Source organism: Numenius arquata, chromosome Z (assembly GCF_964106895.1).
Source record: "Numenius arquata chromosome Z, bNumArq3.hap1.1, whole genome shotgun sequence".
NCBI lineage: Eukaryota > Metazoa > Chordata > Aves > Charadriiformes > Scolopacidae > Numenius > Numenius arquata.
Window position 1 is genome coordinate 79,269,874 of NC_133616.1, and position 13,704 is coordinate 79,283,577.

General features: G+C 36.3%; 1 protein-coding gene across 1 annotated transcript in view; it reads right to left on the reverse strand.

Moving 5' to 3' along the window:
* The window catches only part of EDIL3 (EGF like repeats and discoidin domains 3), a 192,183-nt gene that overhangs the window by 123,947 nt on the left and 54,532 nt on the right, over positions 1-13,704 (reverse strand). Inside the window, exon 4 of the mRNA XM_074166891.1 lies at positions 2,912-3,040. Within this exon, the coding sequence (XP_074022992.1) occupies positions 2,912-3,040 (129 nt within the window). The remainder of the gene's footprint in view (positions 1-2,911; positions 3,041-13,704) is intronic.

Consider the following 13,704-nt stretch of genomic DNA (forward strand, 5'->3'; position numbering starts at 1 on the left):
AATGTGAATGACAGAATACCAGCTTTGGGAATGTATTTCGACTGCAAAATCAATCACCTAGTTTAATTGATTTAGCAACAGAATATTAGACATGAAAGAAATCCAAGATAAAAAACCCTGTACAAGAGAAATATAATGTGACTTTTTGAAATCTTAACAGTTTAGATGAAGATACATGTCTTGCAATGGGGTCATTTTAATTTATGATTTTTTACGATGGAACTAGTTTGACAGACCTTGCTTGATTTACAGTGAGTTCAGAATTGAATTGCTAAACTTTATGAAGCAGAGGAATTTGTATCAAAGGAACTTTGTGAAATGAGCTAAAGGGATATGATATAAAAGAGTTATATTAAGTCCACCACTGGAAGTCCCATACTTCTTCCTTGCAGAGACCTCCTCTGCTGCTTCTCATAGCTGACATCCTTAGAGACTCTCTGAACACCTATGTATTGTATAGGATTTATTATCACACCTTAAATCAGATTATCTGATGACTGAATTTCATTGTTCCGCAAAGAGTAGCTGTTCACATAAACTTGTCTCATCTCAAATCACTTTAGCTGCCTTCCTGGGTTCTAGTCTCCCCACAGAGAATCTGAATCACCTATGTGAGAGGTCTATTTTATTCTGAAGTTTGTACAAATACACTTTGCTGATTATCATGATCATTAGCTAAATGTTACATACCTGAACATTTTTAAAATGATACTGGGGAGACACTATCACTCCATACTGCACTACTGCATGGTTTTTTTCCATTAATTAGGTAATAAGAGATGCAATTTTCCAGACAGCATTGTTAAGCATGCATTTTGCTTGATGAAAATTTGTGGTTTTACTCACTTCACTGAATCCTTAACAAAGGTCACGTCTCTGACAGATAATGGAAGGAGAAGTGTTGCATGTCACATATTGACTACATGACTGGTCCCATGATGGAGCGTGCCTAAGAACATTAGGCCACATGAGGATGTTTTCGTAAGAGCTTCTCTGTATAACTGGGCACCAATGGCACACAAAAGTGGTCTGCCTGTACCCTTACCCACAGCAGTCACAGGGATAAAGGTACAGCTTCCTGTCTTTCCACTCTCAATGACTTTTGCTTCACTTATTGGCTGGCAGACTCATGTAAAATGCATGCAAGTACAAGGAAGGGGGTTGGGAACCACAAAGTACTGCAGTCACAATTTATCTCAGGTACATTTTTTAAGCTACAGTTAATTTTGAGTTATAGCTAGACATAATCTTGCCTTCTCTCCCAGTCTCAAGACTTTTGAACTCTTGGCTACATGGTTTAAAGGCTGGCAACAATTATCCCTTGCCATCATGATTACACTATGAATTCTTGACTGAGTGCTCTAATGGTGTGACCATTAAAAGAAAAGAAAGTCAGTATGACTGTTGCTGGCAGTTGGCTCCACTAGATGGCCATCCCCAGAATCAGGGCTAGACAGAGCAGATCCCAAGGGAGTGGATAATATCCAGCATTTCTGTGTTCCTAGTGGAAGAGGTGGACACATATTTTAACTAGATTAAGTTAGTGGGACCCCCTATGTTACCTATGTAATTAACTGACAGAGAGAGTGGGGCCAAAGTTAATGAAATTGAATATCCATATACAGGTCTTTGGAGGCACTTTCCATTGAGTATATAAGGTACATAATGAACATAAGTAGTTATTTGAGCTGTACTGTATTGGTTTCTGACACTTCAAATTATAGATAAGTACCTAAATGGAGCACTTAAATAAGGTAGACTGGATTCAGTGCTTATTCACTCTGATTTGAATGAGTGGATTTATCTTTTATGTACAAATGGAAGTGGATTCTTGACTGTTTGTTTGAGTTTTTAACCTTCTAACTGAGTAACAGTTGGTTTCCAAATGCATCACTAACATGAGATTTTAAGAACCATGCTGTGCCTTATTGCACAAAATAAAACACGAATTTGGCACACAAGTTTCTCCTTAGGCAAGCACTTGTTCTAAATGACTTTTACATATGACAAAATCTCAGCTTCTATTTAAGTGACAAACAGATAATGCAGATTATGTTGATAGGTTAGAACATGATCTGATCAGTCACCTGCAGATGAATGTGCATAGTTCTTACTATTTCGTTTTGATCACACAGGACTTCTGACAACATTAATTGGAGAAACATGGACCTGTAATTTTAAGTATAAGCACAAAAAATGCAATATCTATTTACTGATTAAAATTTTTGGTTGGTGAAGTGTGGATCTTACTATTAATCCACCCCATGAGATATTATTGAAATCTCAAGATTTTTTTTCCTACATGACTACTTGTCAGTTCTGCAACTACACACTCAAAGACTAGGATACTGACCCGCTGTTCCCAGTCTGACCTGAAACCAGGAAAAAGTCTTCAGATAAATGATAATGATTATCAAGAGATCCTATATTTTAAGCAGGATTAGTTGTCCATCTGATTTAAGTCTGGACCTTCTACCCTTGATTTTAAGTATTGTGATTCAAAACATTTATTTGTAATTTATAAAGGCATAGGTAAAGAAAGATCTAGAAGACGTATTTATACACAAATTTCTTTTCAGTTATTCTTTCCACTTTTGTCTAGCTTTAATCAAAACAAACCCACAAACAATTACAAGCTTCCAACAATTTCCATTAAATCCATGCTAAATGTGGTTACCTTTCCTTACCATGTTCTAGAGTATGCGTAGCAAATTATGCACTGTTGTGTCCACTAAGTTGGAAGTAAGGTCATTTTCTGAAGGTAGTTGTAGTATTCACTAATATTAGCTTGCTCATAATATAAAGGCCAAAGACTGATATACTTCAGAAAAGCAAATCTAATATTAATCCTCAACATTACAAGCAATAAAACGGCTCCTATCTATAAACACAATAAAAGTGTGGAACTTACTGTGCTGGCAGTGAATCCCATTAAATCCCTCTGGACATTTGCAAACATATCCTATGAATGTGTCTCCTCGGTACGCTTCACTGATTTCACATATCCCACCATTATGACATGGGTTAGGAAGGCAGGGTCCTGAGAGAGGGGAAAAAAGGAAAAATATATAAACATACATAATAACAACCATAATAATTTCAGTCATTTATATGTATTCATTAAAGAAATAAAATCTCTTATATAGACCTTCATATTCTACTAACCCACTAAAATATACCCTTCACTTAGTTCAGCTAAGTTGCCAGCACAGATTTTTATGAACAAGAAAAAATGTGAAGCATGTCACTACTCATTAATCACAACATTATTTTTTAATGTAAGAGAAGACAGGAGACAGAGAAGCTAAATCTTGTTCTCCTATTAAAGATAACAGGCATTCTAACTTTTATACCACTGAGGAAATATGTATTAATCAAAAGTGCCTATCATGTACAGAGTGACATGTACAATATCCCTGAATAATCACTACATGCCAAGTTAGTAGTTTGAGGAGATCTTTGCTGTGGCTTTGGGTGACTTTCTGAATATGTGCCTATCTGGGCTGGCAGTTAGCAGCTACTAAACCAACTATTCCTTTTTCACTGAGTGGCTTTTCAGCATATCCACTTCAAGCTGATTTCAAAAAGGTCTTCTGACTAAATTATCTCTTTTTTTCCCCCCACATACTAGGATACCTAAAATTTCAGCAGAGAGACCTAATTTGTTAGTTTCCAATGACTATACATACCTTTAAATAGCAGCATCTTTTGTACAGAGATCTAAAGTTTATTCATTTAACAGCATGTGTTAAAAGCCTTTTTCATCTTATTATCTTACTAATATTACCTGTAACATACCTCCTACCAGAAGAAAACACTTCAGCAGTTTGATGATTTTTTTTGCCAATTTTACTTTAAAGAACTGGTAATCATTGATTGGAAAGCCTCATCTGCAAGTTTGTCTGTGAAAGGGTTAGTGAATTTAATATAAAGTATATTATTTGCAATCTTTGCCATGTATGCAGAGAGGTGTTAATCTTCCCTTATTGGAATGCAATGTCATAATTATTCACCCACACAAAATTGCATTTGAAACAAACAAAAAAAATCCACCCCCCCACCCCCCCCCAAAACCCCACCAAAACCAGAAGAGAACTTCTTTCCACAGCATAATTTACTGATAATCAGCACTGGGAATTGAATGATTTAAACTTAAAAGAGCTACAAGTTTAATGTTTCTGAGGGTCTGCCTATAAGTTTATGTTTTCAACTACAAACCCAAGGTTTGACAGATGTTTACAGCAACTGCATTCATTCACAATGTCACATTAGTGAAAACTGCACTCTAAGAAAATATTAATTTGCAAAAGATAAAAATTAAAGGAACGACAAGATGTCAGAACTCATTCCCCAGTTATAACTGCCTGGGTGGTTACAGCAATTTGAGAAACTATCCATGTACGTATTTCTATTACAACTTACATCATCAGCCTATTCCAGGACACAATCCTGCAGAAGTTACGCTTGTGTGCATCATTAAGCATGGGATATATCTCACTGAACTCAATAAAGACATGAATATATAGTAGCTTATTCTAAATTAGTAGTAAAAAAAAAAAAAGGCAAAAATCATGAAGATGAAGAGGAAGTGACTGACTATTGCCTTTTTGGCTTTTCCCCATCCACATTCTGCATTGCACTTTAAATGTAATGGTACACTACATTCTTAATTCCAGGCAACATATATCACTCCTTTACCAGGTCAAGAAAGACTCATGGCTTTCAAGTATCACAGCTTCTGTTCATGTTATTTCTCCTCTGTAATATTTTGGGAAGAAAGCTGCTTAATAATTTGCACTTTTGGTCTCCCAAAGAATATGAGCTATGTATTTTTTTTTAGGTCTCTATCATAGTTCTGCAATTTGGGGTGTACCTGCAAGTAGCCTCATATGTTAATTATCTCTATGTAAGCGGAATTCTAATCTTCCAAGAACAATAAATCTTTTAATAATTACTTTCTTATTTTGCTTGCTGCTTTCTCCATATGGCTTGTTAAGCACATGTTCAGCATACTTTCATTGATTTTCTTTAGATTTTGCATTTTTTCAGATCAGTACAAAGGCTTAAAAGGTCATTTGAGGTGCACAGAAATAAATATACTGTGCATGCTAGTATTTCTAACTAATCTTAGTCTTCTACGATGCCTTCCTACTGAAAAAAACCCCACACAATCAATATGTACACTTTTTTTTTGCCTGATTATAGTAGTTATTTGGTCATAGACATATAATAGCAGTATTCTCAATCTAAATGTTGAGTAATTTTGCTTTGGGTTTTTTTGTTAATAGAAATTGGTTGTTCAAAAATGATTTTGAGAGCAATGAAACATCCTAATTAAATGCACTGAAACTAGTAAACAACAATCATCCAATTTTCACTAGTTAGCATTCATTTCCTAAAAAGGACATGGGTTAGACTCATCTGCATTCTAAAAGAATGAATGATGGAGACTTTAAAAGCCTATATCATCATACCTTGTTTCTCCTAATTCTCCAGAGGACTATACTCTGAGTTCATATACCTTCAGGATATTTAAACTGTATGAACCTTCAAGCATATGATTTTTTTTTACTGACTTTACAGGATCCCTTATGCAAATTATGCAGGTTTAACTGTCTTGAAGATTCTGGGCCTTAACTCTGCTATCATTCCATTTAAGCATCAAAAATGGTATGTAAGATTTAGGCACTTCTGCCAGATGAAGATTCTACCTGGACTTGTGCAAAACATTTGACACCGTCCTGCATGACATCCTGGTCTCTAAATTGAAAAGACATTGATTTGATGGATGGGCCACTCAGTGGATCAGGAACTGGCTGGATGGCTGCACTGAAAGGGTTGCAGTCAATGGCTCCATATAGAAGTGGCAACCAGTGAACAGTAGTGCTCCTTAGGGGTCAGTACTGGGACCGGTGTTGTTTAACATCTTTGTTGGTGACATGGACAGTGGGATTGAGTGCAGCCTCAGCAAGTTTGCCGATGACACCAAGCTGTGTGGCACAGTCAACATACTGGAGGTAAGAGATGCCATCCAGAGGGACCTGGACAGGCTTGAGAGGTGGGCCTGAAGTTCAACCAGACCAAGTCCATAGTCCTGCACCTGGGTCACAGCAATCTCAGGCACAAATACAGGCTGGGCAGAGAACAGATTGAGAGCAGCCCTGAAAAGAAGGATTTGGGGATGTTAGTTGATGAGAAGCTCAACATGAGCTGGCAGTGTGTGCTGGCAGCCCAGAAAGCCAACCACACCCTGGGCTGCATCAAAAGCAGTGTGGTCAGCAGGTCGAGCAAGGTGTTCAAGACAAGGCTGGATGGGGCTTTGAGCAACCTGGTCTAGTGGGAGGTGTCCCTGCCCATGGCAGGGGGTTGGAACTAGGTGATCTTTAAGGTCATTTCTAACTGAAACCATTCTATGATTCTATGATGAAAAGGTCCCAACTAACTTCCATAGGTACTTATAGGCTTTTAAATAACATTGTATTGAATGCTGGATAATTAATTCCCTGACAATCTGATTAATATTCTTGGTTACTCAGATCTATAGCAGCACATTCAAAAACATTCTTCTTCACCAAAAAAATAAAACCTCAAACTTGTCAACTGATTTTCAAAAAACAGTGGACTTCAGGGATTTGGTTTTTTTAGATCAATAGCACTGTAATACTTTTGCAGGTAATCTTTAAGTGGCTTCCAACACAAAGAGAACAACAACATTTGATCAATATTAATGAGCAGTGGAATTCAATGGTATGCTTTCCGGGCATTTTTATCCATGTTCATATAAAATAATGTCAACAAGATTAATTGTGCACTAAAAGTAATAGATCTATTCACTTTGCTGCTCTTTTGAGTCCTTCTTTGCACAGTTCCAGGGGTATTAACCAACATAATAAGTATAGTTCAAAATACATCATTCTGTTATTCAATTGAAATCCCGTGCTGTTTTTGAAAAAATATTGCAAGTTAACCGAAAGCATAGCAGGTTTTACATTTTTTAGATGCTCTTACTGAAATCTGAGATTTTATAGATGGACAAATCAAACAAATGCATCCTCAGTAGAGTTGCAAAGGAGCTCAAGGCAGAACCATGTTAACTGTTTTCTTCTTTGACAAGTACAGTCAACTAAAACTTCATAAAAATAAAATCATGTATAATGCAATATTGAAGCAGTAATTACACATTTGAGAGAAAGCATTAGTTTGTCTATAGCAAGAAAAGTCAGGAAAGAAAAGAAAGCATCATTTCACCAATAAGACTGTGATTTTTGACAGTGATAATGTATACAAAAAATGAATTAACCTATTTAGGAAAACTCTTACTTATTTTTGCCTTGTAGGATATTCAAACTCTTTTTAAGTAACAGAAAGAAGTGTCCAAATACCTTTCAACATTTTTCCCCTGACAATTTAGAGTAAATGTATTTTTTAAAATATCTAGTCTTATATCAAGCTTCTTTTATTTGCATTGTCTTCAATTTTTGAGAAAAACAAAATGAAACAAAAAAAAACACAAAAAAAGAAATAAACAAAGAGATCCTAGAAACATTGACAATTATAAAGCACATTAAAATATACGTATGTGAATATCATTACCTAAACTGCTCTCATTTCAATTATTTATTTTCACTGCAGACTGTATCTACATGAGCAAGAAGTAATTGGGAAGGAATCTGAAGAGCAAGAGGGCTGATGCTGAGGACCTGATGCCCATACAGTGTCCTTCCTGAGAAGTGGGTGGTAGAGTTACTCTGGGCTAACTCTAGTCTTTGTCAAGTCTTTTCATCTGCTAAGGCTTGTATCTGTACATGTGAGGTATGACACTAATTACTGTCTCCTCTAAGTGTCCAGGATGCATTAGAATTTAAGGAAAAAAAAAAAAAATGTTTCCAATGTGTTGCTGATGAAGGATTCAGCCTTCCCACTCCTCACCCAACTGAGGACAGAAAGAGCCATACACGAACTTGTCTGGAGCGCAAACTTCATCAGGGAGAGACAATGTCTGAAAGGGCAGGCTGTGCACATGGTCAGTGACATAATGAACACATGCAAGATTTTGTACAATGCACTCAAGAAGTCTACAGATGCTTTGCCAGGTATTTTTCTGATGAATCTTTACCTAGGACTTCAAAACATGACAAAGGCCATATTTGAAGTACAATGGCCAACAATGGAGTTGTGTAGCGTTAGCTTAGCAGAATCTAAGAAATCAGAAAGTAGTTGAAATAGCATCCTTAACAGGAAGAAAAACCCTTTCCACTACTGCTCCTTAATTCAGTGACAGTTATCATGGCATAAGCCATTTTTTATGCTTCCAACAAACAGCATAAGCATTTTTTGCCAAATATAAAATCTGCTGCTGTTTTGGTGGGAGAGACATTAAAAAATACCATGTGGTTACAGGTGATGTAGTTAAGCAAGAGCTCTACATCAGTCACATCTTCCTCAAAGTCTGATTCCTCATACTCAAAAGTGTGCTTGCTGCTGGGCTAGAATAGAAAGATGAGCAAAAAATGAAACCCATCATTTCTTACTAAGATTATGAATATGAATATGAAAAATGTAAAGAGAAATAAAATTATAAATACTCCAATATATTGGAGTGACACACTCCAAATAATCACATTTAAAAAAAGTAAAATTAAAGGCAGTGCAATACAAATGTTAATACTTTTGATAGTATCTATCTATCCATCTTCTCTTCATGTAGAAATAATGCAACTTCAATGAAAAATACTAGACCAGATATTGACCTTGATATACATCAAGATGAAGATACTGTTAGCTAGAAAGTTAATTGCTTCAAGTATTTTGTGGAATATTACTGAAGTAAGACTAATAGATAATGTTGCTCTGATAATATAGTAAGCTCCAAACCCCATCAAAACAAATATTGGAATTATCATCAAACTAATAAAAGGTATCAAATGATTTTACATTCCATTGTAAAAGAAAAATACTCTCTAGCTGCTTGCCTTCATATTCATAGCTTCTCTTACATCCCTCTTGGCTCTACATGAATGTCAGACAAACAGGGCTTTTTTTTCCCCTCTGGTAAGTTGAAATCTTCATCAGAGATTTCTCACATATTTTTAACATCAGTAGTTTGAAGCAGTAGTAGGAGTAGTAGTTCTGATAATACATAATACTTTAGGTGCTTCCTCTGCCAAAGCAAAGTCTTCAAAGTAAGCTGTGACAGAGCTCACTTAGCAAGAGCTCTTATATTTTGAAACTAGTATGTGAAAAGAAGCCAGTGGCACATATGACTTCTTTCGTCCTTATGGCAAGAGAAGAATTAATCTCCTTGCTGCTGGAGCTAGCAGAATGGCACAAGCTTCCCATGCTGAAGAAGCTGGGGATTATCACACTGAATTAGGCTCAGTGTCCAGATAAGCCAACACCCTCTCCCTGCTACTCATCAGTTCCAGCAACCTGAGAAGAAAACTGAAGAGCCTTGCAGTGGGAATAATTAGAAATCTGAATTAGATACCTTACAAATATTTGAGATGAGCTTAAGCTCTGAATCTTTATATTTGACATTCTTTTCCAAAGAGCATGTATGTTTTCTCCATACAGTTAAAAATATGTTTATACCACCTATATATGCACAAATGACAGATCACTTCTTTTTCAGAAGTATATTGAACCTTTTCTTTCCTCATCATCCTTTTAAAAATGTAATTAAGAAGATTTTTGAAAGATGTGCCCCTTCAAATGTGATTTTATAGATTTCAAAGTTTGGCAGACAAAAATCCAAAATATAACATGATACTATTCAAGAGAGACCATCTTCCACAGAGACACACAAATAAACATTAAAATCCAGTAGGAATGTCCCTGCAGATTCTGACAGAAAACTGCTCTATTGTACAAAAAGGACAGGAATCTAACAAAAGCTTTTGAGGGTCTCTGATTTCCCTCATGTTTACTACTTTGCCTATTAATTTAATAGAATTGTGCAAGGCTTACCTGACACTGAGGCTTGTTCTAGGTGCCCCCAGCTGCGTGTTTATGTGGGAGCCATGGTAATTCAGAGACCATTTTAACAACTTGACAGAAAAGATTTTGCATCTGCTGAGTTCAGGAAATCATTAAATCATACCAAAATACATACTTATGTCTTAGCCTATCCAGAGGTTCAAGCACACAGGTATGACATATCCATTCCAGTAATGCAGTGTAGGGAGTTAGGTCTCACTAGTACGCACACTTTGAACCTTTGGACCACCTTTGTGGTTAAGACTAAGCTTCTGCTCAAGTATTTTATACGTCTCACCTGCACTAGAAGAAAACTCTTGAGGTAGCTGGGCCCAAAGAACAGGACGTTTGTTCACCATTTGAAACTACATCTACATCTCAGCTGCCTGCTGCTTTACACAGTTTTGAGGACAGTTGAAGACAGCATTCCTAGCAGATGTGCTATTGACCTTCTGCCAGAAGGGACTGTAGTGATGGAAATGATTTCTTCTAGTCAACGTGCTCATTCTGCCTTAAGTATGAAGCATCTTCAGTAATGAACAAATACACTGAAGTCCAGTATTTTCTCTTTCTTACTCATAGATATTACTTTTTGCCCTTAAAAAGTCACTCTGTGTTCAAAAATTACATAAACAGCTAAACGTTTTAGGGCTCAACTCCCATTATACTGGTGCATCATGACATTGCTCAAAGCAAATAATGGAGTCTCTCAGTTTAACTAAAACCTATGGAAATGGAACTTGATATATTTTGAACCATCTCATTCTTCAAGTCTTTTGAAATATAATAAGAAATTCTTGCTTGCCCAGATAGTTGAATATTTTAAAACAAGGAGACAAAAATCCCACAAACAACAAACCACAATAGGTCTTACAGATCAATATATTTCATACGATTTCCTCTTGGCATTTGCCACTGTTTATTCTATTTTGCTGTCAGGATACAAATGAACTTTGTATCAACAAACATTTATTATACCTACAGTTTTCTAGCTCTTTGGTTATTTTAACCTGAAAAGAATTGGCATTGCAGAAAATCATTCACAGTTTATGTAGAATATTGACAATATTAACTGATTGCTATACGTTATTCCAGTGAATGCATGAAAGCAGTAAAAATAATTAGCAGTTACACACACCTTCATCTCATTAATATTCTCAAAATATCAGCTTTTTTTTAAAAAAAAAATCTGTTCAGCTTGGCTCATAAGTGAATTAGTACTGTATTAGATTCTATCTAACTATATATTCATTATAAACTAATGGCACTGATCCAGACTTAATTGCACTGTGATTAAATATTTATCTTGCTTTTAATGCAGCAAATGGAGCATGCTGATTATAATGATCAAGGTGTCTCCATCTGGATGCAGGAAAAGCTAAGGTTCACCCCTTGAGTGCAAAATGCTTTAGGTCATTTCTGCACATTTACTTCTAATTCTATTCTGTGGATTTCTGTTACAGAGAAGAAATTTGAACTGATTGTCCAGCCATCTCCTAACCCTTTTTTAACTAAAAACCTAAAACATTTTCTGACAAGATGTTATTTAAACTTGATGGCTATGCAGTGACTTTCCTCAATAGATAGCCTTAAGCTTCTCACCTTATCCTTCCATCAACTGAGAATGACAGATTATACCCAAATTTGAGGTGTGGTCAGTGTAGTAAACAATGTAGTGATACTACACAGAGTGAGTCCTAAAAATGCTCAGTTCAGGAGAAACTGTTCAGTGCACTACAAGACATTTTCCCCAGGTTCTCTCTCATTATTTCTTCTCATACCCCTCAGCTTGCAAGCTTGAGAACTTTCCCCGTTTTCAATGCTGTTTTTCAGCTCTTTATACCCTTTGTCACCTACATATGTGTTTCTGAATAAAGCCCACAGTATTCTTCCCCCATGAGCTATCTCATAAACCTACTGTAGCAAATTAATGTGAGACCTATTCTGCATTTCTGCATGACCTTTCACAGGACGATTTTATCTTCCCAAAGAGTACCTGCTTTGTTTACTGAAAATCCAGGGCCTTTTCCTTCTCTTCCTCTAACTTTACACTCAGGCAGCAACATCATTATGTTTTTTCCTAGATTATACTGTTTCTGTCACTGACTTCACTTTGAGGGTGGCAGAGCACTGAAACAGGCTGCCCAGAGAGGTAGTGGAGTCTCCGTCTCTGGAGAGGTTCAAAACCCACCTGGACAAGTTCCTGTGCAATCTGCTCTAGGCTGACCTGCTTTGGCAGGGGGGTTGGACTAGATGATCTCCAGGGGTCCCTTCCGACCCAATATCATTCTATGATTCTGTGATTCTTGCACTCCTACCTTCCCAAGTGTGGGGGCTTGGTTGCTACACTCCATTTTTTGTGATTTACTTTGTATCATCATTCAATCCAGATTAATTATCAACAAAAATTACAAATATTTTCCAAATCTCTTTGTCAGTTGATTCTGGTTCACATTAAACAGGAAAACCTCTGCAAACACAGAGAATCTCGTATTTTGTAAAAATTTTGCTGGAGGACTGCAAAGACTTGAAGAACTTTGCATGTTAAAATATTCAGAGAATTATTATACATTTGAATGTTCAAAGGATTCAGTTCAAAAGTGCAGTTCTGACAACACTAATGTCTACAGGTTCTTTATTAATATAAATTCTCAAAATCCATTATCTATATAGTTGAAAAAAACCCATCTCTGTATTTACTGCATTGGTCTGTTGCTTCAGTAAAATATACCCAGCAATAAGGAAACTATACATAGTTTGGTACCTAACACTGGACCTCACTACCAGCTGGGATTTCTGTGCAACAGAGCTGTTTTTATCACTGTAATTCTTGTCATCATATATGAAGATGTCAGTTTGCATTGTTTCACTGCACTTTAAACTGCCAGTGACCAGGACTTCTCACTCTTTTTTCACTGTGTTTCACTAATAACTGGAAAATGGAAAAAACCTGAAAAGATTATGCGAACCTTAATTATAACAGCAAATAGATTAAAACCCAGTTAGTCCTCTTGCTGAGCATTCCGGTGGGAACTAAAAAAGGCAACAGCCTAAACTTATGCTATTCATATTTGTATGAGTCAGGTCCTAATTACTAGTGTCGCATTAATGACATGGAAAGAGCAGAAGAGAATCTCAGAGGGTGGTTATCCTTAGGACATGAAATATTATTAAAAAATGATGAAAGAGAATTTCTAAATGTGAAATATATATAGTCCAAAAAAGCATAAAGTTGTCCACAGCAGAAACCAAGGGAAATAGACAAGACTTACACCTCAGTCATTTATTTCCCTTAGGATGTAGGACAGAGGAAATATATCCTTTCCTCTCTGCATTTTTTTCCAGCTGTCATCAAACCCTTCCAATTTCATGTACCCTACCATAAATCCTTTTGAATATCAGATCCTGTCACTATTCTCCAACTCTTACTCCGTTCTCAGATAGATCATTGTCTCTTTTCTCCTCGTATGCCTTTCTGCTTCATATTGGTCTCCTGCTAACTCAGAAAACCACACACTGCATAACCATCCCAATTTAAAATCACAACCCATGTTTGCAGTTATGTGCCTTCAGTTTTCAAATTACACAGTAGAATCACTGAGTGTCTACTTACTTTCCACCAGCTACATCCACAGCCCAAATACAAATTAATTGCTTTTGATTAATGTCATTCACATGCAGTTAGTTGTACATGGATGAAAATACTGACCTATTTTGGTGGATAATGGT